Source organism: Echinops telfairi, unplaced genomic scaffold (genome assembly GCF_000313985.2).
Source record: "Echinops telfairi isolate 266 unplaced genomic scaffold, ASM31398v2 ScPeMD7_34;HRSCAF=130, whole genome shotgun sequence".
Lineage (NCBI taxonomy): Eukaryota > Metazoa > Chordata > Mammalia > Afrosoricida > Tenrecidae > Echinops > Echinops telfairi.
Window position 1 is genome coordinate 3600239 of NW_022103931.1, and position 26181 is coordinate 3626419.

Sequence of the window (26181 nt, forward strand, 5' to 3'; positions counted from 1 at the left end):
GTTTGATTCCAGGCCAGTATTCCTTACACACTGCCCCCACCCATCTCTCAGTGTAGGCTAGAATGCTGACCAGGTTTCAGTGGTCCTTCCAGACGGACTATGTGTAGCTATAAAATCATTTGTCAATTTGAGAGGATTAAGAGTGAAGGGGTGGTGCCTGGCCTATCAAGTCTGGCCAAGTCATAGCCAATGAGGCCTCTGTGTGGGAATGGCCTTCTCCTGAGGATTCTGGGAACTCCTGTATTCCTCATTGGAGGCGGGAGATATTGCAGCTGACAAGACCCATAGAACTATGCTAGTGCCCTGAGCTGGAGGAGCATTGTGGAGACCCCTGCCAGAGCTGAGATGCTTATAAAACCACTGGATCCACAAGACTTCCCACCCACTGGCCTGTGATCTTCCTGTATTTGGTGTCATTGCACGTATTTCATGAGTCTGAAGAGGACTTTATAGATTGGTATCAGACATATGGGCTAATATCGAACTTATGGACTTGATCTGGATTGGGTTGGGATGTTTTCTCAACATTCAATTGTTCTTGTATATAAAGCTCTTTCCCATACACATATGAGTGTCTATGAATTTTGTTTCTTTAGTCCACCCAGACTAACACAGAGTAGGAAGAAAGGCCTGGCAATTTGTTTCTAAAAATCTTTTTCATTAATTATTTTTCTGAAAATATTATGTGTCACCATGGTCCCATCTGGCTCTGTTGGGGATGGCTTGTGGCTGTGTGTGTGTGTGTGTGATTCCATGTTGGCTAATGGCAACTGAGAGTGTGTGCTGAGTGCTAAGCTCACATGTCTGGGTGGCCTCTGCCCATCCAGTGGCCCTAAAGAGGAACTTTTCTTGGGAGAGGAAATTGAGGATTAGCAGAGTGGGTGGGATTTGCAGGGGGTGGGGCTGGGGCTGGGGGGCGCTTCTTCACTTTAGTCTCCATTTTAACAGTTGCTGTGTGATTTCTTAAGGAGCCCTGGATAAGGCATTGAGCTGCTAAACACAAGATCAGTGGTTAGAACTCACCAGCTGCTCTCCTGTAAACAGTTACAGTCTCGGAAACCAACAGGGGCAGTTCTACCTTGTTCTATAGGGTCGCTATGAGTCAGAGTTGATTCAATGGCAGCGAGTATGGTGTGGTTTCTTGCACATTTTGCTTACTAGCTGGTTTTTAAACCAAAGTCCAAGGTCCCCTGTGTTCAGAGGGATTTTGCCCAACAGGCTGATGCGGGAAGCAGGAAGGAGAGCAGTTGGGCTGGGGTTGAGGGTGTGCTGTATTTTGGCCTCACCCCACTGTGCACACATCTGAAAACCATGCATGTACACATGGCATGGCTGGAGCTGCGCTGTCACAGCTGGCATGGCTCAGCCCGAGAAACAAGGGACCTGTTGTAATGGATGGACACATGTCCCTCACCAACAACCCACCATCGCCCCGCCCCCACCACCACCACCACCACGAGTATGTGGATGCGATCTGGGCTGGAAATAGGAGGTTTTGCTGGCCTCTTAAGTCCATACTGAGGGAGGGTATGTCTTACAACTCAACACTTCTGAGGTGTAACCAGAGCAGATGGGATAGAGGAGAGCTACGGGAAGGGGGAGAGTAGGTATCATCTGTACGGAAGGCTGGGGAAGCCAAGGCAAGGATCTACTCATGGAAAATAGATGGAGAGACCCCCGTTCTGCTCCTCAATCAAAGTCTTGACTTCTGATGTCTAGTCTCCTGAACTCCAAGAAAATAAATTTGTTTGTTAGACACCCCCCAGCACCCCAACAACAATAACAGAGTCCCAGGAATGGGTTTGGGCCTTGCAGTAAATCCCAGTTCCAATTTAAAAACAATTAGTTTTTACATCATGGCCCTGCTCGATACTTGGCCTCAGGAAGGGAACATAGAAAATATGGGTGCTATAGCAAAGTGTGGGAAAGAAATCAGATGGTGCCCGACTAGAGATAAAACAGCATCTGGGGGCTTAAAGGCTTGCTTCCAAACAAGCAGTCATCTAAAGAGAATGCCAACTAAGTCCACATGGAAGAAACACACCAACACCTGTCACTGAAGGATTGTAAATCATATAATCCAAAGCCAAAGGAGGAACTTGTACCAGAGCCTAAATTGTGAGATTCTGGTTTGCAGGTGACTATGGATGACAGTGGGAGCCCAAGATACATTTATGAGATCTACAGAGGAAATAAGCCTTCAGTGATTTTCGCTCTATCGATAATGGAGGGATGGGAATAAACTGGTTACCTGAGTATTGGAGAGATGACTATAGGAGATCAAAATGATAAACCTGAATTAAACAGTTAGAACCCTGTCACTTGATCCCCTCTGATACATGTTAGGCCTAATCTGGTTTTCAACATTTTCCCCCGGTTCATATTGGGGTTTATCTCTGATATATTTTGTCATTGTGTGTAGCCCTCTTGAATTTTTTTAAAATTTAATCTAATTATATCTTTATTAATTTAATTTATGACGTACTCTGAGGGCAAGGCTATTCACATCACTGTTCCATGCTCTAAGGGAATTCCATAGAGGTGTAATCCCCATGAGGATTCTGCAAATGAATTTTGGGCTTTCACTATATATCCATAGCCTTCTGCAAACCTGGCACTCAGAATGTAAGCTCTAATGCAATTCCCTCCACTGACCTTGGATTTTATTATTTACAGTTCTTGCATCACACAGGCTGATGTGTTTCTTAGGTGAGCAATTGGCTGTCACCTCACTTACATGGCTGCTAGTTTTAAGACAATCTATTAAAACTTCATACACTATTCTTTTTTAATTTTATTTTTTTAAACATTTTATTAGGGGCTCATATAACTGTTATCGCAATCCATACACATATCAATTGTGTAAAGCACATTTGTACATCATTCTCAAAACATTTTCTCTCCACTTAAACCCCAGACATTAGGTCCTCATTCTTCCCCTCCCTCCCCGCTCCCCCCTCCTCCCTCTTGAATTTTTGTTATATGTTTTTCTGGGTTTTTTTTGTACATGAAACCCAAGATTGATGAACCCATAGAGACAAGTAGAATAAGGGTTCTTGGGGAGATGGGGGGGTACAGTGTGGGGTGTGTGTAAAGGGGAGCTGATATCAAGTTCAAGAAGGAAGAGAACATTTTGAAATTGATTGTGGTAACAATTGTACAATAGTGCTTGATGTGATTGAATTATGGAATGATATATGATATCTGTATTTTCTCTCAATATAATGGTTTTGAAAAAAAAATCTCATGGAGGCATAACCTGCAGCGATGCTCAAAAACTCTGTATCTTCTACAATTAAAAATGAAATGAGCTGCTGTTGTAATGGGCATAATGTGAATTAAATGCAGTTGAAGGAGAGACTGCAATGTATTGGATCACTACTGAACATCACACAGTAATGTTAGTCGAGTTTTATTTTAGGAACCGTAGAGTCCAGGAAGTACAATGGTTAAGCTGTTAAATGGAAGGCTGGCAGTTTGGCCCTCCAGTTACTCTGTGGAAGAAAGTTGTGGCAATCTGCTCCTGTAAAGATTATAATCCTGACAACGCTATGGGGTAGTTCAACTCTATAGGACCTCTGTGAGCAGGCATCAATTGGATGGCAACTTTATATATAATGTATATACAGCAAATGTAGTTCTTATAATATCCTTTATGCTTCTGTCATTAAACTTTATTTTGTTAATAAACACAGCAAAGCACACACCACGTCAACAGTTTTTACATGTACAGTATAGTGATGTTAATTACAGTGAGTTGTATAATCATTGTCACCCTTTCCTCAGTTATTCTTCCCTCATTTACATAAACTCACTGCCCCCTAAGATTTCTAGCTAAAGTTTTTCTTTTAAAAAACTTTTTAGTGGGACTTAGTTGAAGGTTAAGAGAGCAGACCTTAAGTTTTACATTCAACAATTTAAACACATCTTGTTTCACCATTTGAATCCCTTCAATGGACCATCACTATTCCTTTTCCTTACAATGTTCTTGTTTCCATTCCTCTTTTGCGCACACTCTCCTTGGGTAAATGCTGCCCCATTTGAACTTAAATGGCTCATGATTCTAACACAAGGTTGAGTTGAACTCGACATGAAAGTGAGTCTCTATCCAACCAGTAACTCTAGTCTCTTTTAGGATTTTGAGTTCTGTTTCACATTTTCTCCCACTCTATCTAGGACCTTCTAATGTGATTCTTGTTAGAGCAGTTGGTAAGTAGTACCTGGGTACCACATAGTTCTGGTCTCAGTGTTGTGAAGACTGATGATTTTGTGGTCCATTAGTCCATTGAATGAGTTGTTTCAATGGGTTTTTCGATTTTTTCACCACTTTTCTTTCCTTTAGATGGGGAGATATCAATAGTTACACCTGACAGAGCTGCTCACTAGATTTTTAAGAGCCCTGTTGCTCTTAGCATGTAGATCATTGTCTTGGTGAACTGTGTTACGCCAATCGACCCTGGTGTCCCCTAAGACTATGTTCCTATCCTCCCAGGCTCCGTGACTACTTACCCCAGGGTATTTGGTTATTATCTAAGAAGTTTTCATAACTTTGCCCACTGTATGCTCCACCACATTCCTGGATATATTTTTAGCAAAGGTATATGCATACATACAAATATTCTGTCAAACCCACTCTCCCCCTTACTCCTGGATCAGCACTAATCTACACACAGATGGTCACTCTTTTTCAGATTGATCACTATTACAGGATTGTGTATATTTACAGTATTTGCCTGTTGTCTTTAATTCTTGCAAACATCCCAGTGTCTTCCCCTGCCTCCATACTTTAACTAACTTCTGTTACTGTACATTGCCTTCTCTTTCATCCGAGTTAATACTTGCCTACCTTCTAGCCATAGCTTCCTCTCCCACTCCTGGCATCCCTCAAAGAATGTTTCTTTTAGTGTGATAATGTTTTGTGGATTTTTATAAAAGTAGTCTTATACAATACCTATCCTTTTGTGCTTGACTAATTTCACTCAGCATAATGTCCTCGAGGTTCATCCATGTTGTGAGGTGTTTGGCGGATTCTTCTTTATTATTTAACACTGCAGTATTTCGGTGTGTGTGTGTATGTATCAGTATGTATAAGTGCCGATGGGCACTTAGGGTGCTTCCATCTTTTATTTGCTATTGTAAATAGTCCTGTGATTAACATAGGTGTGTATATATCAACTATTCATGTCCTGGCTTTTATTTCTCTAGGATATATACCACGCAGAGGTTTTGCTGGGTTATAATCTATTTTTATTTGCAACTTTTTGAGGGCGCACCATACTGATTTCATTCTTGAGATTTGGGCTGGGGGCTCTAGATTTCTCCTGTGTATTGGTTTACTCTCTTCTTATATAGTTTCTGCAGTATGTCTCTCTTGATTCACAAACTTACTTGATTATTGGAATCACCCATGGATCTGATGCAACTTAAAATTACTGGGTTCCTTCCCCTAGAAATTCTGGTTCATTGGGTTGGAAATGGAGTGTCACTAGATCTCTAGGGGATTCCAATTATCTGCCAAGGTTGGGAATTAGGGTCTAGGCAATCATCTCAAAGCAGAGGTTCTCAGTGTCTTACCTGTATGGTTTTTACTACGAAATCCGAACTTAGTCTGCTGGTTCCCCTAGTAGGTGACACTTTGCTTTTCACAAGCCGCTGTCAGCTTTCTTTTCTTGTTTTTGATTTAGAGGAGTTTGATCATGATATGACGTGGTGATTTTCTTTGGGGATTTATGCTGTCCAATGAAGCTTTTCGTGTTGTTGTCAACTTGATGTCATATAGACAGACATTCAAAGAAGAGCACAATGATCCAGGCAGACATTCCTTACTAGCTAAACTAAACTACCCCTTGATTTTAAGTCAACTTCAGTGGACATTTTAGGCTAAAGTTTTAAAGGTCTAAGGATAATAGTTTTAGGGCCTTATCCATCCTGCACGGCTTAAAAAAAATCAAGTCTCGGAGAATTTGCCATTCTATTCTGCATTCCCTCCTTTAGCGAGAACTTTACGCTTTTTGTATGTCATAAATACTGTGTATTAGATTTTTAAAACTGTACATACATATAATGTTGACTTTGGAAGGTACAGTCAATGTAATTCATGAATTTGAAGATGCAGGAAAAATTACATATATCTTTTTGTGCCTACATCTCTCCCTGTTGCCAAGGTAAATGACTCCTTAATCAAATAAAAACACCCCAAGAGAGAACTGAATGTCTTTGTTTCCTCCGTTGCTTATTTAAAAAAACAAAGAAATTTTTGTGCCACACACTATACTGTTGAGTGATGTAGTGTGGCTTTTGTTCCATAGTGAACCCATGTGACAGTAGAATTGCCTTACCGTATATACTTGAATATAAGCAGACCCAAATATCAGCTGAGGCACCTAATTTTACCACAAAAACTGCATAAAAATGTGCTGAAAAACTCGGCTTATCCACAAGTACATATGGCATATTAGTTTTTAGGTTGCAACCTTTCTAGGAGTAGATCGCCAGGGGTTTCTCTTACAGAACCATTGGTAAGTTGGAAGTGATGGCTTGAGCGCTTAACCATGGTACTCCTGGGGCTCCTTTTGTAATATGTTACATATCTAAAAACTAACCTCCCTGCAAATCAAAGCTGATAAAACAAGCGTTTGTCCAGGAACTTATTAAGGTCCTTATGCACTAATTTGTTGTTTCAATGCTTAGTATTTTCAGTTACATGAACAGTGTCAGCTAACATTTGCCTTCCAGAGATGTTTCAATATGTCCCATATGTTAATGAGACATACTGAAAATCAGATAAAGTAGTTCTAGAAGAAAAGGGAGTACAGATTAAAAGGAGTTGGCTTGACTGTAAACTACGGCATTTACTATCGACATCTACCTAGTTTGGCCCATACTAACTCACACTGACCCAGTTCATAAAATGCAAATACAGAACATTTATTCAATTTTCACAGGATTTTATTTTCTCCCTTCAACCATAATAATATGATAACCAAATTTTGTCTTAACAGGAGGGTCTGTATACACAGGTTTATCTAATCCACTTACAGGCAAGGCAAACGCTGCTTCTTGAAATGGTCCTACCATGGACCCTCTGGCCATCCAACCCAAGTCACCCTGCAAAATCCAAAAGATATGTGATGATACGTGAGAATTTCCCAACATGAATGTTATGGTTACCAGGTTTAGTCACCTGGGGTATAAAGGAATAAGTTTAATAAGGGCAAAAAGGCAGAAGTCTAACCCTAGGCTGAACATATAAGCATCTATGATACTGCTGAACTTTTAAGTTAGCTATATAAGTTTGTTCATGTCTAGGTTTAGGCAAATGTGGCCCTTACTTACCCATTCAAAAATGGAACATTTCTGCTTTTAAGGTTAAAATGCATGGCATGCGTTTCCTATCTAAGGGATGAGTGTTTTAGATGATAAGAGCACCATACCCCTTGCCTGGCTTTATCTTCACTATATTGTGCAGCTACTTCATTGAATCTCATTCCAGCCTTCAATTTTTCCATGGCTTCCATAATTCTGCTATGTTTTTCGCACAGAATGTGTCTGACCTACAAAGAAAAAAATGCATAAATACGACAGTCAGAATTACCCTACTAGTGAAAGACACATTAGCTTACAACAATGGAAAGTCCTAGAAGTTTGCCTAGTTAGGTGATGGTCACAGCCCGATGTACTTCCACTACCCAGGCACTATTTCAAGCTCTGAGGTAGTTGGAAAAATAGGCATCTGGTTGTGAGACGCTCCAATGTTTGACCAGGTATCTAAATCGTAATAGAAAGAGGAGACAGATGACAATGGTTGCGTTTGAGTCCTGGAGTCAAATACTACCGCCTCCGCAAGTTCTCTCAACCTCTAAAGAACTCCCCATTTGTGTACCATAAAAACAATAGTATCTCCATGTTCTCAAAAGGTTTTGAATTTTGAGAAAATTCAATTTGATTCGATAAATATCAGAAACGGTTTTATCTGACAGGGATGATAAATGACTGTCAAGATGATCTGTTTCATAGAATTTCCAATTTCTCATCAAAATACAATGTTATTTTACATTGTAGGTAGCTATTGTGTCTACCTTGTGAATTCTGACACATTCAAACCAAGTTGTCTTCAAAGTTCAGGTACTGAAATTTGGTGAGGGAGGAACCATGTCCCAGGCCCAAAGTGCTAACTCGCTGACTGGAGGAGCTATACCAGAGACAAGAGCACATCAAAGGAAAGAAGGCATCAGAACGTGTCTTGAAGAGGCTAACATCTACAGAACGTGCTCAGCATTGGCCAGTGGAGATGGTGGAAACAATCTAGACACTAGCGAATCAGTCCATTGGGGAACAAAGGTAGATCCTCATACCTCAGCTCAATCTGGTGAAACAGCTTCCAGTCTTCCTCATTCCAAACTGTCCCACACTCAAGAAGCAATGTTCTAATTTAATGCATGATCACATCACAGAAAGGGGATACTACTCATCATTTTATAATGGAATAAATAGCTATTTAGGTTTGGACAGTTTGGCAGGTCAGACAATGAGCTTCTAGTATCTGCAGGGGTGCATGCACTACTGACCAACTAACAATGGTGTATCCAGGTTTCACATGGGAAAAAGAGCCAAGTTACAGAAAGAATTTGAGATTGATTAGCATGGCCCAGTTATTGAAGCTGTGTGAACTGATGAGATTATCCTGGGAGGCTATGCAGAATGAGAAGAGGACAAAAGGTTTCAAGGTAACTTTGGAGAATACCAATGTTTAAGTAAGCTGGAAAGACAATAGCTCAAAAAGTATAATAAAAAGGAAGAGCTAAATAGTAGGAGAAAAAGAGGTGTTAACAAAAGCCAAAGTGGAAATGGTCAATTGGATTGCTTACCCTCTCTTTCCTTCTCTATCAGCTTCATTGATTTTACCTCTCTAAGACAATGGTTTAGTGGCCCTCTAGCCCCAAAGCTGTGCTAACAAAGGAGATCACTGGACTGATCCTGAATTGCAATTTGACAACGGATGCAGTGGAGATCCAGTGGAAAAAGTACTTGGGGCTTCTCGATCATATCACCAACTCCTTAAAGCTAATTGCTAATTTACAGCAAATATATACGATTGGGGAACAGTTGTAAAGCTATATAGAGACTATCTAAAACAGATGGAGATTGAGCTACCATACGACCCAGCAAGAAACAAACCACGGCCAGACATCTGTGCTCCAATGTTCATTGCGTCATAGCTCTTTGTGACAGCGGGGAAAAGCTGCCCATGGAGCATGTGTGAAAGAGGCTCTGACGCTGACAATGAGAGCTGTGCCCGCTCACTTCCAATCACTTCATGTTACAGTATACAGTCTGAGGCAGAGCAAGGAAGCCCTTCTCCGGCTTCCTAAACCTATGGAGCACTCATTGTCAGGAAGCGCACAATCTTTACAACCGGGCCAATAGAAAAGATAATGGTAAATGGAGAAAAGATTGAAGTTGTCAAGGATTTTGTTTTACTTGGATCCACAATCCATGCTCATGGAAACAACAGTCAAGAGATCAAAAGATGCATTGTATTGGGTAAATCCGCTGCACAAGACCTTTTTAGAATATTGAAAAACAAGAATATTACTTTGAGGGCTAAAGTGAGCCTGACCCAAGTCATGGTAATTTCAGTGGCCGCATATGCATGTGAAAGTTAGACACTGAATAAGGAAGACTGTAGATGAATTGAATCGTGGTACTGGCAAAGAATACTGAAAGTACCATGGACTGCCAAAAGAACCAACAAATCTGTCTTGGAAGAAGTACAGGCAGAATGCTCCTTAGAGGCAAGGATGGTGAGACTGTCTCACCTACTCTGGGCAGCAGAGACCAGTGCCTGGAGAAGGGCATCTTGTTTGGTAAAGTAGCGGGGAGGCAAAACGGAGGAAGACCTCAGTGGGATGGACTGACATGGTAGCTGCACCGATAGGCTCAAACGTAAGAACAATGATGAGGATGATGCAGGACCAGGCTGTGTTTCTTCCTGTTGTACAGAAAGTCAAGGTGAGTCAGAACCGACTCCACAGCACCTAGTAACAACATATTGGTTGAGATTTCTCAATTTTGTGTTATCTTGGTTTTATATCAGTGTTAAGGCTAGCCTCTTAAAATTAATTAAGAAGTGCATCGGCTCTTTTTTAAAAAACCCAAAAACAAGCTTTAATTTTATAACCAAACTTTCAATTTTAGAACAGCTTTAGACGTACAGAAAAATTGTGATGGAATATCCCATATCTAATTACTTCTATGAACATCTTACATTAGTATGGTGTACTTATCCTAAGTAACAATCTAGTATGCTCCATCCTGTTACCTAGTTTAGTTTTCCTTGTATCATTTATGATTATCTGACATTGTGTTGCTTGTTTTTTTGTTGTTTATTATGTTTTTATTTAGCATATATGGTGCGCAAGGACGTGTCTATTTTTTTCTCCTCCACTTGTGTCACACAGACTAGGACTGTCTGCAGGATGGTTAAATAAGAATATGTTAGAGGCGGCTGGATTCTTCTGGGCTTTTACGGCAGGGACATCACTAGGTGGCCAAGGAAAGAATCAAGGGCGTGGGCTTTTGTGCTCTTAATATGTGCAAAGTTGTCTTCTGAATTTGGAAATGTCATCTTGTCCTGAATACTCAAAGGTGACTTCCGAACACAGGTCTGAGAACATTGCTGTTGTAAGCCTCCATGGAGTCGGTCTGACTCATTACCCTATGTACAGCAAAATGAAACATTACCTGGCACTGCACCATCCTCACAGCTGTTATGTTGGAGCCCATTGTTTCAGCTACTGTGTAATCCATCTGATTAAAAGTTGTCGCCGTTTTCACTTCCCTTCTATTTGACCAAGCACGATGTCTGGCCTTTTCGAGGGACTGATCTCTCCTGATAAATAACATGTCCAAAGTAAATGAGATGAAGCCTCACCAGCCTCCCTTCTAAGGAGCATTCTGGCTCTACTTCTTCTGGTTGTTCACGGTACTTTTAATATTCTTTGCCAGCATCATAATTCAATGCACAATGCAATTTGAATCCATATCTCCCCAAAGAGGAGCTGATACCAAGGGAAAGAGTAGAAAGAAAATGTTTTGGAAATGATGGTTACATATGTGCAAATGTGCTTGATACAACTGATGTATGGATTATTATAAGAGCTGTAAGAACCCTCAATAAAATAATTTTTTAAAATAAAAAAATTGTGAACCCTTAATTCAAATGCATCGATTCTTCTTCAGTCTTCCTTATTCAATGTCCAACATTCACATACATATGAGGTCACTGAAAAACCATTGCTTGGGTTACGTGCATCTTAGTCGTCAAAGAAACATCTGTCTGTGCTCTTCAATACTTTAAAAGAGGTCTTCTTCAGATTTGCCCAATGTATATGTTATTTGATTTCTTGGCTGCTGTTTCCATGTTCATTGATTGTGGAACCAAGCACGATGAAACCCTTAACAACTTCAATCTATTCTCCCTTTATCACGATGTTATCTATTGGTCCAGTTGGGAGGATTTTAGTTTTCTTTATATTGATTTGTAATTGATACTGAAGATTACCGCCAGCAAGCAAAGTAACAGGATATACTTATTTTAAATTTCAACATTAGGCAAGACAATCATCAGTCTGTCATTAACCTAAAGAAAAGGAAAAGAACTCCATGCTGGACCACTGCAAAGCCAAGGCTACATGGCACATCTTCCTCATCCCAGTACTATGTGAATGGCTCCTGGGAAAACCAGACACTCACTCCTCTCATTATATGGGCATGATTAGATAGGACATGCCTATCTAATTCCTCTGGCCCGTCCTCTCCTTGGAGATGCACATGGGGTCTTGTACCTCTCAAATTGGTGTCTGGGATTAACTGTCTGTGGTAGTTACATAATCTGTTGTCAACTTGAGACTTAAGAGTGAAGGGGTAGAGTTTTGCCTGTCAATCAGGTTGCAGATTGATGACCTCTTTTGGAGGCGCTAAGGTGATAAATAGCTCGCTGGAGGCGGGACACACTCACTCCCTGCGAGGCATTCCTGCTGATAGGACACAAGGAGTTCTGCTAGAGTCCTGGAGGAGCCACGTGGAGACCCCTGCCAGCATTGACATGTTTCCACTGCCACTGGATCCACAAGACTTTCTACCCACTGGCTTGCGATCTTCCTGCATGAGTCTGAAGAGGAATTTACAGACTGGTATTGGACATATGGGCTAATATCAGACTTATGGCCTTGATCTGGACTGTGATATTTTAATATAAAATTACTCTTTGATATAAAGCTCTTTCTTATACACGAATGTCTATGAATTTCTCTAGTCAACCCAGACGGACACACTGTCCCTGGCTCATAAATACCAGTACATCTTAACTCCGACTTGAGATCGACTTTTAAAAATGTCTTTAACTTTAGGATAGAATCTAATTTGCATGTGATCAGACTCTGTGCTAGGACAAGCAAGTGTGTTATATAGTCTCTCTTCGGTGCTTTTGGAAAGCAGCATACTGAAATTTGTGTCTGGAGGCAGAGGAATGGCATTTGGTCCACACAGAGCAGTTGAATGAAATCCCTATAGTGATTGCAAAGATGTGCAAGACAGTTGCCCCGGTCCCCAGCTGCCCAGCCTGGACCATCTTCCCTTGCACAACTGGAACTGTATTTCAAAATTTTCCTACTACTGGATATTGTGTTCAATCAGAAATAAAGTCGTGTGGCGCTTTCACTCGAGTCCTCCTCTTCTGTATCAACAGGCCTGTCTTTCCTTCTAGGTGTACCAATTTATATATTTACATTTAACATCAACAACTTACCTTTATCGCATTGCCACCACCTTTGGGACCCTGAGCCTTCTTGTCAGCACTGTCACTCCTGGAGGCTGCTCCGCCTTTGGAGAATAGAGGACAGTTACTCAGTGAAGCTGTACCTATTTTCAGAAAGGCCTAACACAAAACGGAAGTTGATACTTCTATTATCACACCTTTAAAATGTTTAATACATTTAAAAAATGATGTGGGGATTTTATATTACAAATAATCAATTTTTTATTCAACAGTTTAAACTACTTCTCAACCCTCCCTCATCGCAACAGCTTCTCTTCCCCCACCTCCTTGGATTTGTCTTCTCCCCTTTTGTGAATTAATGTCTTCTCCTCACTCATGTTAATACCTGTCAGGTCTCAGGCCCGATTACTTTATCTTTCCTCCATTGCCCTCCTCACTGCTTGGTAACCTCCAAAGGCTGTTCCTTTTGCTATTAAAGTCTTTGTCTTGTATTTTTCCTCCTGATAACAGTGGCCTCATAAAGTATCTGCTCTTTTGTGAATGACTAATTTCATGCAGCAGAATGTTCTCCAGGTCAGTCCATGCCACTGGATATATATCCCAACATTTCTTTACCCATTCTTCTATTGATAGGCATTTAGATTGTCTCCATCTTCTTGCGATTATGAACAGTGCTGAAATGAACATGGGTGTACTATGACTCTTACTTCTTTAGGGCAAATACCCAGCTGAAGTACTGTTGGATCACATGGAATTCTGATTCCAAGTTATTTGAGGTAGTGCTTTATTGCTTGCCACAATAGTTGTACCTATTTACATTCTCACCCACATTGTTTAAGGGTTCTAGTCTCTCTGTACCTCTCCAGCATTTTTGGTTTTATTTCGGCTGTCATGATGGTGTATCTCATCATTGCTTTGATTTGAACCTACTGGAGGGTTTGTGATCATGAGCATTTTTCATGTTTGTTATCCATTTGGACGTCATCTTTGGTGAACTGTCCCTGTTCTTCGCTCACATTTTCCTAACAGCTTTATTGGTATACACGGCAAGTACCATACAATTACATGGTTTAATATATGTTAAAAAGAGTGGTACAATAATTGTTTCAATCAATTTGAGAAAATTGCCTTCCTTTTGTCACATCATTAGCTCCCCATTACCCCCAACTTTCCCTATAACTGTAAGGAATCTAATTACTACCTCTCTCAATTACTTATCCTGGATTTAATATAAAGAAAATCACATGCACAAAAAACCAATGACAACAAAATAAAACACAGAAAAACTTCGATCTAAAAGAAAGCAGAAGAAAATGGAAACTAAAAAAATTAAAAATCGGTCAAAAGATAAAACAAATTATGTTAAATTTTCATCTAACTATATCTGAGGTAATCTACTTCCCAATACACTGAGGGCAAGATTGTTGACATCCCTAATCAATGGTCTGAAGGAGGCTTAATCTGCATGGAGACTGTAATGGATTTGGGGCTTTTACTGTTATCCACAGTCTTCTGCAAACTGGGTACTCAATAAGCTCTAATATAATTCCCTCCTCCAGTCTAGGATTTTATTATTTACAATCCTTGGGTTTTTATTATTTACAATCCTTGGATCACATGAGTTGGTGTACTATTTCCATGTGGACTTGGCTGAGCCTCACTTAGATAGCTACTTGTTTTAAGAAAGGCCTTTAAGACTGCAGATGCTATTCTTCCTGACAGCAGGACACCATTTGATTTCTTCACTACACTGCTATGGCACCCATCTACACTTTACTATAGCACCCATATCTTCAGGGATCTCTTCTTTTTCTTTCTTTCTTTTTTTTTTAGGTTTGTCAGTTGTGATAGGTTTTTGGTTTTTTTAAAACATTTTATTAGGGGCTCATACAACTGTTATCCCAATCCATACACACATCAATTGTGTAAAGCGCATTTGTACATCATTCTCAAAACATTTTCTCTCCACTTAAACCCCGGACATTAGGTCCTCATTTTTCCCCTCCCTCCCCGCTCCCCCCTCCCTCGTGAGCCCTTGATAGTTTATAAATTGGTATTTTGTCATATCTTGCCCGGTCCAACGTCTCCCTTCACCCACTTTTCGGTTGTCTGTCCCCCAGGGAGGAGGTCACATATAGTTCCTTGTAATCGGTTCCCTAGGGATCTCTTCAAGAGGGCAAATAGTGAGCAAGGCCATGTCATAAGAACTAATGGTTGTTTGGTTAGGGCTTATGATTAAGCTCGAGCTCAAAATCATTCATATAACTGAGGTGCTGTTTTCTAGAGATATTAAAGATTAGTCGCTTGTCAGATGTGTTTTTGTCAAAAGAATTTTTCCCACTCCATGCGCTCTTTTTACTTTCTTGATGAAGTCATCTGATGCACACAAGTATCTTTAGTAGGTCCCAGGCACCTATTTTGTCTATCTTGTTTCCTTTGTTATATTTGATAGTGTGTCTATACCCTGCAATAGGGCCCTAAGCATGTCCATATTTTTCACTGATTATCTTTAAAGCAATGAGCTTTACGATTAGGTCTTTGATCCATCTTGAGTTCATTTTTGTACATGGGGTGGGGGTTAGGGTCCTGTTTCATTATTCTGTAAATGGAGATCCGATTTAGCCAGCATCATTTCTTGGAGGGACTATCTTTTCCCCCATTTAATGAGTTTGGGCCCTTTATGGAAGATCAGTTGACTGCAGGTGGATGAATTTATTTCTGGGTTCTCTATTCTAGTCTGTTGGTCTATTTGCTTATTATTTTACCAGTACCAGGCTGTTTAACTACTGTGGCTGTGTAATAAATAGGTTTTGAGGTCATCACATAAAGTTTTAACAGGGGACTTTGCCAAAAAGTTTGCTACATCAAACTAAATTAATCTGTGACTCGTGTCTCTTAAAAGAGGAAAACCATGCCTACATAAACCCTTCATGGGAAAAGGACACAGAAATGAGTGTGCTAATGGGTGAATGCAAGTTCCAGAAGCTGAGTCTAGATTCCCTGAGCCCCAGTTCAAATCTTACCTTCTAAGGGAAAACCCCTGCACTCTGAAAAGATTTCTAATAAATACTGCAACTCTGTATTCAAGTTATTAATATTCCGATTAATGACCATCCATTGGCCGACTTCTGGGTCAGTGACTGTTCTCAGCAGGTGTTTCTATGACCTATTATCAGATTAAGTACTCAGTCTAATAAACATTTCTTAAATAACTACTAAGAAACAAGCATTGGTGAGACAAAGATGAATAAGCCATAACACTCTCTTTAAAGGAACTCATATTCTAATGGAATAGATAAGTAAATAGATAATTTCAATAAAATGCATTAGGGGTAAAGAGATGCTTATGAACAGGGGCTGTGGTAAGAGATTTTGGCCAGTCAGAGCAGCATTCCTGGGTGAGTAGAAGCTGACCAGCTAAAGAAAAAAGCACGGATGAGAAGCCAGAGAAGATACACATACCACGGGTAGAAAATAGCAGAGCTGAAACCAAGTACCAGGTGTGCTGGGAAATGGGCCTGGAAGAAGTGGGAAAAGGTCAGGGCATGCAATGCACCTTCAAAGGGTCATAGAATTCATCCTGTAGGTAATAGGGAGTCATTGAAAAAAATCTTAGTATCTCTAATGCCTAGCGCAACAGGCGTTCAATAAATGTCTAACTAAATTGAACCCCACCCGGCCCCAATACTCCACAAAGCCTGAAATATGTTACAGCTAAAGTTTCATTAAACTAAATTTTCAACTGGGTTTGTTGTATACACACTCTTAAAAAATTGTTGTGAATATACACAGCAAAACATATACCATTCATTTCTGCACGTTGTATGTTCATTTTTTGAAAATTAACATATTTTAGTTATCTCAGAGGAGTTAACTAAAAGAGCCAGAGTGCTCCTTAGAAGCAAGGATGGCGGGAATTTGTCTTACATACTTTGGCAGATGCTTTTTTCCATACTTTATCATGAAATTGGGACAATTAAGCATGATCTCCTAAGTTCAGTTCTCTAATTTTTTACAACTATATTCATCCAAGCAGCATATACAAATTATGTAGAGAAATCTACTATACCCATATATGCATGTGAGTGTAATGCCATATGATCTCCTAAAGCTTTTTAGCATAATTATATCACAACAAGCTCACTACCATTATGTGGATTGACTCAGTGATCTTATAGGACAGAATAGTTTTAAACTGATCTTGTGATTAGCAACCCAATGCATAACCCACTAGGTCAGTTATTTTGGGGTCGGTTATTTTGGGGTACAGTGGTAGCTTGTGTGTTGCTGTGATGTTGGAAGCTGGCATCAGTATTTCAAACAACAGTAAGGTCATCCAAGGTGAATAGATTTCAGTAGAGCTTCCAGACTAAGAATAGATGACGAAGAAAGGATAGACTGTCCACTTCTGAGGAATTAGCCACTGCAAACCTTACAAGTAGCAGTGGAACATTTTCAGATGTTAAAAACCCTCATGAACAGCAGCAGAATACTGTCAAATATAGTCCCTGAAAATCAGCATCTCAAATCAAAGGCACTCAAAATATGTGACCGAGGATACTATCTATATGCATACAAGGATGTCCGGTTAGTATAACTGTAATTCAAATTTGCACAACCACTAAAGCTAGGGATGAAGAAATTGGAGAATTCTATCAACGTCTTCAGTCTGAAAGTGATCACACATGCAATCAAGATGAATTGATAATTATTGGCAATTGGTATGTGAAAGTTGGAACCAAAGAGGAAGGAACAGTGGTTGAAAAATATGGCCTTGGTGATAGAAATGAAGCTGGAGAGTGCATGATAGAATTTTGCAAGACGAATGGCTCATTGCAAATACCCCTTTTCAGCACTACACATGTGCGTTTCACCAGGTGGAACACACAGAGGAGTCAAATTGACTACATCTGTGGGAAGAGACAACGGAGCAGCTCAATACCACCAACTAAAATGAGGGCCAAGGGCTGAATGTGGAACAGATCATCAATTGCTCACATGTAAGTTCAGGTTGAAGTTAAAGAAAATTAAAACAAGTACAGGATAGTCAAAATACAATGTTGAGTATACAGCTGAATTCAGAGAACATTTCAAGCACAGATTTGACTCATTGAATACTAATGAGAGAAGACCTGATGTACTATAGGATGACATCAAGAACATCATATATGAAGAACGTAAAAGGTTATTACAAAGACAGGAAAGAAAGAAAAGGCCAAAGAGGATGCCAGAAGAGACACTGAAACTTGTTGATCGGAGAGTAGCTACAGGACATGAAAGAAATGATGATGTAAAAGAGCTGAACAGAAAATGTCAAAGGGCAGCTTGAGAAGGTGACGTAGTATAATGAAAAGTGCAGAGACCTGGAGTTAGAAAACCAAAAAGCAAGTTCTGCTCAGCATATCCTTTTATTTAAAAGATTTATTTATTTTACCTTTTATCTTAAAAAATCTTCTCTCTAATTATAGAGTTCTATAATCAGGCTTTTTTTTTCTTTTTCTAAGCACATTGAGCATAATATTCCACTAGCTTCTAACTTCCACTGATGCTTTCAAAAGCCAATATGAGAAATGTTTTTACCCCTTTTAGTTGATTTATACTTTATCTTTGGCTGTTTTAAAAATATTAACCATTTTATTGGGGGGCCCTTACAAGTCTTATAATAATCCATCATTCAATTGTATTAAGCACACTTGTACACATGCTGCCATCAACATTTCCAAAACATTTTCTTTCTACTTGAGCCCTTGGTATCAATTCCTCTTTTTTTGCTCAGCATATCTTAAGATGCAAGAGCTAAAAAAAAAAAAAAAAAAAAATCAAGCCTTAAGTTGCAATATTGAACGATTCTATGGGCAAAATATTGAACAATGCAGGAAACATCAAAGGAACATAGAAGGAACACACAGAGTCACTGTACAAAAAGAGTGAGTCAGTTTCAACCATTTCAACAGGTAGCATATGATCAAGAACTGATGATAATGAAGGAAGAAGTTGAAATTGTACTAAAGGCATTAGAGAAATAGAAGGCTCCAGGAACTGACAGAATACAAACTGAAATGTTTCAACACACCGATACAGCACTGGAAGGACTCACTCACCTATACCAGAGATCCATATTTGTACCCATTTTAAAGAAAGGTAACTCACCAGAATTGGAACAACATCATATGAAGAGCATGGCATCAGGATTGGGGGAAGACTTATTAACCACCGTGCTTACTTTCAGCAAGCAAAGTTATGTCATCTGCATATTGCAGGCTGTTAAATTGCTGGCTCTGTGGTTAGCGGCACAACTCTAACCCACTATGCCACCAGGCCTTCTTAGCGTTTAGGGTAGCTGTCCTTTATTCCTGGGTATCTCATGATGTCTTCCTTTGCCTTGGTCTCACTTGGAGGACTGCCCTTCATAAGAATTAACATGTGCTCACTATCTAGCAAAAACAAGGAAGACCCTCAATAAAATGGATTAACAAAGTGGCTACAACAATGGGCTCAAACGTACCAACTGTGAGAATGGTAAAGGACTGGGCAGTGGTTTTGTTCTGGTGTAAGGTCGCCATGAGTTGGGAGCAACTCCATGGCATCTAATAACACTCTCTAGTTATTGATTTCCCTCTTCCTCGTTCCCATCCCTAGTAACTATCAACGAATATTCCTTTCTGTGTGTAACCCTATTCTTGTTTTTTTATAATGGTGATCTCATATAATATTTAACCTTAAAAAAATTTGTCCTTTTTTGATTTCACTCAGCATAATGCCCTCCAGATTCACCCATATTGTAGAGTCCTCATTATTATCATTGCATAGCATACTATTGCGTAATCACAATTTGTTTATACATTCATCCACTGATATACATTCAGATTGTTTCTATCTTTTTGCTATTGTGGATAATGATGCAATTAAACATGGGCTTATCTGTCTATTTGTGTCACTAGGATGCATACCTAGGAGTCGGAGTGGTAGATCAAAAGGCATCTCTATTTCTTGCTTTTTAAGGAAGTGCCACACAATTTTCCATAGTGGCTGTGCCATTTGACAGTTCCACCAGCAGTGTAGAAGAGTTCCAATCTCTCCACAACCTGGCCAGCATTTGTTTTGTTTGTTTTTTGACCAGTGGTACTGTAGAGTGAGATTGTATCTCACTGTCATTTTGGTTTTTCTCCCTAGAGTCATGGTGGTGCTACTGGGTAAGCACTGGATTGCTAGCTGCAAGATCTATGGCTCAAAGTCACCAGCCACTCCACAGGTGAATGGCTATTTGCTTGGTAAATAGTATGTCCTCAGAAACCCCATAAAGGGGCGCTATGAGTGGGAACCGACTCAATGACAGTGGGTGGGAATGTCTAATGATCTCAAGCATCCTTTCATGTGTTTGCTCACTAACTGAATGAGTCTTTGATAAAGTGTTTATGTTCTTTGTCTATTATTTATTTATATCTTAAATACTTTTATTGGCATATACTTCACATATCATACAATTTAATAATTCAATCATTTTAAGATTTGTGCAATTATCACCACAATCAATTTCAGAACAGTTTCCCCCATACTCATTGTTAGCTCTTCATTTCCCCCATTCTCCTCTGCCATGCCTCTGTCTGGTTACTATGTCTATAGATCTACCTATTCTGTATTTCATATACAGAAGATCATACAAAACAACTATACAAAATCATACATAGCAAGCAAACAAACCCCCAAATCCCCCAAAACAATGACTAGACAATGCATATAAAACTTCAAAGAAAAACCAGAAAATATTAAAAACTGAAACAACTTTAAAATGGGTGAAATTGGAGATCAAAGGGAGTATTACATTTTATCCTAACTATATATCTGCTATAAAAGATTACAATGCTCTCTATGATAGCAAGGCTATCCGAATCCCCGGACTATGGTCAAAGGGGATTTACCAGAGGCTTAATACACGTGAAGACACTGCTTCCAGTCATACATAGCTTTCTGCAAACCAGGTGTTCACAATTTAAGCTCTGTTACCATTCCCTTCTTTGGTTTTGGGTTTTATTATTTACAATCCTTAGATCACACAGAGTGGTGTGATTCTCCCATGTGAACTCAGTTGATGCCTCACTTGGATGGCTGCTTGTTTTAAGACAAGCCTTTCAGACCCCAGATGTCACTATCTGGTTTCTTCACCACACTTTGTTATAGAACCCATATCTCAGTGATCTTTTCATGAGGGTGAGCATCAAGCAGGGCCATGTCACAAGAACTCATTGTTCTTATTTGGGGCCAGAATGAGTGTGAGCCTAGAATCCATTCATATATCTATGGTTTATATATGTCTGGTTTATTTTAGAGACATCATTAACCTTGTATGATAGAGAACATTATAAATCACCCTCCTATGACATAAAATACTTCTACTGGTAATGTTATTGATTTAGCCAATGATACAGCATTTAAAGTACTATTGTAAAAAATAAAAATATAAAACACTGTTGAGAAAAGAAAATTACACATGTATTATATTCTTTGACTAATTTTTAATTGGATTATCATTTTGTTGTTGAGGTGCTAACAGACTTTTCTATAAATTTTAGAGATTAAACTCTTGGCAGATATTTTGTTGCCAATTCTCCCAGTCTATAGGTTCTGTTTTTACTTGTTTGCTAGTCTTTTGATGAACATAAATATTTAATTTTTGGAGGTCCCAGTTATCTCATTTGTCTTCTGCTATTTGAGCATTTTTAGCTATGTTTGATTTTCTACTTATACCGTAGATTAGGGTCCCTAGCTTTGTTCCTATTTTTTTTCTTCTATGAATTTTAGTTTTAAGTTTTTGACATATTTTGGGTTAGCATTTGAATATGGTGTGCAGTATGGGCCTTGTTCCATTTTTTCTATAAACAGATATCCAGTTTTGCCAAGAATAGTTACTAAAAGATAATCTCTTCCTCAATTATTGGACTTTGGTCCTTTGTTGAACTGTCCACAGTCCATGCTTTTTAAAATGAAAACTTTCATGAGAAGTACACAATAATTGTCTCTATTTTACCACTTCTGTTAGCCCTATTGGGCTTCTGCCTCCTTCAATTCAAAGAAACCATTCTTAGCCTGAAAAACAAAAACACAAACTCACTGCCATTGAGTCAACGCCGACTCATAAGGCCATCTCTAATGTTCAAATCTGAACAGTGCTTTTTCAGTCCTCATCTTATTTGATTTTCTGCCGGGCTTAATAGGCCATACCCTTTTTCTCGAAGCGTTCTGACCTCTAGCATATCACTATATTGCACTCCCTGTATGTCTGTCTCTTTTCCTACCACCCACAGGATCACACCCTCTGCTCTTCTCATTCTTTACGTTCTCCATGGGTAACCTCAAACACTAGCATCAAACCCACTGCTATCAAGTTGATTCTGATGCATAGCAACCACGTAGAACAGGGAAGAAATGTCCCCGTGGTTTCCACGGCTGGACATCCTTATGGGAGCAGAAAGCCTCATCTTTCTCTGTGAAGTTGTTGGTGGGTTTAAACTACTGAGCGGGGGGTTAGCAGTACAATGCAGAACACCCAAGGCCACCAGTGCTCCATGCATGGTATGCCCATGTGGTTTTAAAAAATGTACACATTTTATTATTGTTGTTGAAAACAGAATGTACACCAATTCAACAATTTTACATATAATTTCATGAAATTACATTTGTCAAGTTGTGTAACCATTCCCTATCCTCCATGTTTCCGATCTTAATCTTTTGAGCTACTGTTGTCAGTTTGATCTCCTCAGATCTTAAGGGAGTGCAATGCTCAAGGCAGACATTCTTTGCTCGTTAAGCTGAAATGTTACTTGGTTTTAAGAAGACTTCAGGGATTCAACTAGCCTCAAGTGCTCCAGAAAAATCTCGACTCAATTAACATGTGAAATCCTGCTTTGAATATTCTCCCCTTTGATCAGGGTTCCTCTTAAGAATCTTTGCTGAAAATGGTTAGTAGGGCAAGCAACGTTCAGTTCTTCTAGTCCTACAGCAAATGGAGTAATCGTTCCATGGAGGCAAAGCGCTACATATTCTATTTTCTCCTCCCATTCCAGACTCTTCTTCTGTTGCTCTCTCGGTCAGTAGATTGCAAGCTTTTAGAGCCCAGTCACTAAACAAGGTGGGAAGTAAAACAAAAGCACTGAAAAACTAAGGATCAATCTACATGTCAGTCAATGACTCCTAAAATTTACATGTGTAGCCTACATAGCCCCCAGAAATTTCAGATTCAATTAGATTACATCTAATTGAAGATTACATCTTCAATTAGAAGTCCCAGACATTTCACAGTCGATATATTTTTTAATTTTTAATTTATTTGGGGTCTCTTACAGCTCTTATAACAATCCATACATATATCCATCGCGTCAAACACTTCTGTACATATGTTGTCATCATCTTTTTCCTAACATTTTCTTTCTACTTGAGCCCTTGGTATCAGCTCCTCATCCCCCCTCCAATGAACCCTTGATAATTTATAATTTTTTTTCATGTCTTATACCGACCGCTGTCTCCCCTTACCCTCTTTTCTGTTGTCCGTCCCCCTGGGATGGGGGCTATAAGTCGATTATTGTGATTGGTTCTCCCTTACTCCCCCCCACCCCTTCCCTTACCCTCCTAGTGACCAGAACATGTATACTGTTATAGATGATAAGAGCTTGCAACACAAGGAATCCAAGACAGATACCCTGCCCCCAGGACCAATAAGGGGAGTAGCAATAGTAGTCAATATATCTTAAGAGTGAGCTCACCAGCCTCACCATCCCTGCTCATGTATTCTTGATTTTAGTTTGCAGCACCAGGATAACATTCCTAACTGTATCCTAAAAACGGAGAATTGCTCCTGCCTGTTCCCAGTCCAAAAATTCAACTCCTGCCTATTTCACACTAAATATTTATAGAACCTGTTCTCTACTCTCCAGGACCACAGTTTGAACCCTAGTTCAAGCAACCATCGTTTCTCATCAAGACTACTGTAAAAATCATACCTATCTCCCTGGCCCTTCTTAGCACATAATCAACCGTCCTAGCAACATATGTAGCACTCTCCACAATTTGGTCTCCGTCTTCATTCTTACTACTCACCATTCAGTCTTGAGTTTTTGGTCTAGCAACACTACTGCACATACCACATTGCTCCTCCCCTTAGTGCTTTTGCTGCCAAATTTTGTGTGGCTCATTTTGGCCCAACTTATTTCTAAGACGTCTTTCCTTCCCTCTGCATGCTGGTGAAAACACATCTTCATTTTCCATAATATCCCATACACATTTCCAACATTGCATTTAGCATGGCGCTTTACTCTATCTTTCCCATTACTTCCAGAGCTCTTTAATAGCAATGATTTGTGTCTTATTTTCATATCCTGTGCTTAGCACTGTGCCTGGTATACATTTCTATTCAATACATCAATCAAGTCCCCAATCGTGGTGATGGCACTTTGTAAGCACTAAAGGGAATTTTAAGGAACATAACAAATGCACTTTTTATTGCTGACATTTGAAAAGATTAAAATTTAAAGCTCTAGTAACCCTTGAAGGGGCCCTGATGATGTACTGGGTTATGGGTTGGACTGCTAGCCTCAAGGTCAGCAGTTTGAAACCACCAGCTGCTCCACAGGAGAATGATTTACAATCTTGGAAACACTCAGGGGCAGTTCTACTCTGTCTAGAGCAGGGGTGGGGAGCGTCCAGCCCCAGGTGTATCCGGCCGGTGTCATTACCAGTATTGGTTAGTTTCACACACCTCACCATAGGGCAGCAGCTGCAATCATCGCATTAGAGTTGAGTTAATTCAATATCTGACTGCGAGTGGTGTTGTAAATCTCCAAATAACCCTTGACACGGAAAAAAATTCCTTGGTGGCACTGGGGGTTAGGCGTTGGGGACATTTTCCCTAAAAACCCAGACAAAAGTCATCGGGAGCTCTGTGGACCACAGGCATCCCTGCTTTCTCCTGGACTCTGGGGTCTCCTGTCTGCTCCTCCCACGCTGCCATTCTCCCTCGTTCCTCTCAGTGCTCTACCTTTTCCACCTTTTCCGGTACCACTTCTTCCCTTGGGCGGCATCTCCGAAACTTGCCGATGAGCTCTCAATTGCTCCGGTAGCTTACAGAGTCCCTTCAGGCCCCACAGGCGTGTCCTAAACAATGCCTGAAAGCGGCGTGACTCTGGAAGCAGGCACGGACGGGGGCAGACGCGTCCTTCGCCCTCGGACCAATGCGGGCCGAAGAACTAAGCCCAAGCAAAAGCGTAGGAGGCGCGGGCCCAAAGGAAGGCTGGGGCAGGAAATCCCGCCTCTTCCGTTTTTGCCCCGTTCCGTGTTTGTCCTGCGACGTCCCGCCTCCTGCCTTCTCTACGCCTGCGTCCTAGGAGAGCCGAGCGTCCGCCTTTGGGCTCGCGGGACTGAGGACGGCCGCGCGCTCCGCGGGGCCACGCCTTCCCTCCCTTTATGAGGTGCCTCGCGCTTTGTTCCCGCGGTGCAATGGGTCAGCAGTTCGGAACTACCAGCTGCTCCGCGTGCAAAAGAGGAGGCTTTTTACTCCTGTACAGATTCACAGTTGCGGAAACCCACGGGAGCAGTTCTACGCTGACCTACAGGATTGCTGTGAATCAGAATCTGCCTGACGGCAGTGGGTTTGGTTTGGGTTCGCAGCTGTAGCTGATTGAGTTGGATCCAAAAACCTAACTCACTGCCATCAGTTGATACCATTAAACTCACAGGGGACCTTATAGGACAGAGTAGAATTAACCTTTTTGTGAGTTTTCTGGATACATAGGTGTTTGTGTTCTTTTTTTCTTTCAAAACGCCCGTCACCCTCTTGCGGAACTCAGAGAAAAATTGGAAGCAGTCTGGGTACTGCTTAGATAAATAATATATCCAATATAACTCAGAATCATAAGAGAGTCTGTGATATTCATTCCTGTAGAGGGATGCTAGGCCCTGTTACCAGCGCCGGGTTGTCCACAGGGGTACTACCAAGTCTCACGGTTGGAGGGGGGTGTTCAGCAGCAGCACCACCACCCACTTCCCAACCTCAGCAGAAAGAGTTAAGCAAAAAGTTTTATTTCCAAAAGGAATGAAGTGGGTCCGGCGAGAAGGCCCCAAGCTAGGGAAAGGCTTCTAGTTTTGAAAGGCAAAAAAGAGTGGGAGTTGCAGCTCCACAGATGGTCAAGCCGCTTGCTAATTAGTTGCTAAGTTCGTCCTTGGGTCTTAGGCCATTTATAATTTTTCTCGCGCTACAGTTCTGTGTCAGGAGGTTTCAAGTATTATCTCAGGTTATGACTCTGGTTTGGAGGTGTGCACCAGCCTGGTGGTTGAGACATTCACCAGACCAGGCTTGTTATCTTACGGCTCATTGTTCATTCTCTTGGCAGGCAGACTGTCCACTCCCTTAGCAA

The 26181-nt window shown here is 40.4% G+C and overlaps 1 protein-coding gene across 1 annotated transcript; it reads right to left on the reverse strand.

Moving 5' to 3' along the window:
* Positions 1-6906: 6906 nt before the first annotated feature.
* Positions 6907-25026, reverse strand: PIN4 (peptidylprolyl cis/trans isomerase, NIMA-interacting 4). The gene is made up of 4 exons (XM_004715885.3): positions 24807-25026; positions 12809-12882; positions 7434-7553; positions 6907-7107 (listed from the first exon to the last, which is right to left on the reverse strand). The coding sequence occupies exons 1-4, from the start codon at positions 24847-24849 to the stop codon at positions 6949-6951; spliced, it is 396 nt and encodes a 131-aa protein (XP_004715942.1). The 5' UTR covers positions 24850-25026; the 3' UTR covers positions 6907-6948.
* Between the last annotated feature and the right edge of the window lie 1155 nt (positions 25027-26181).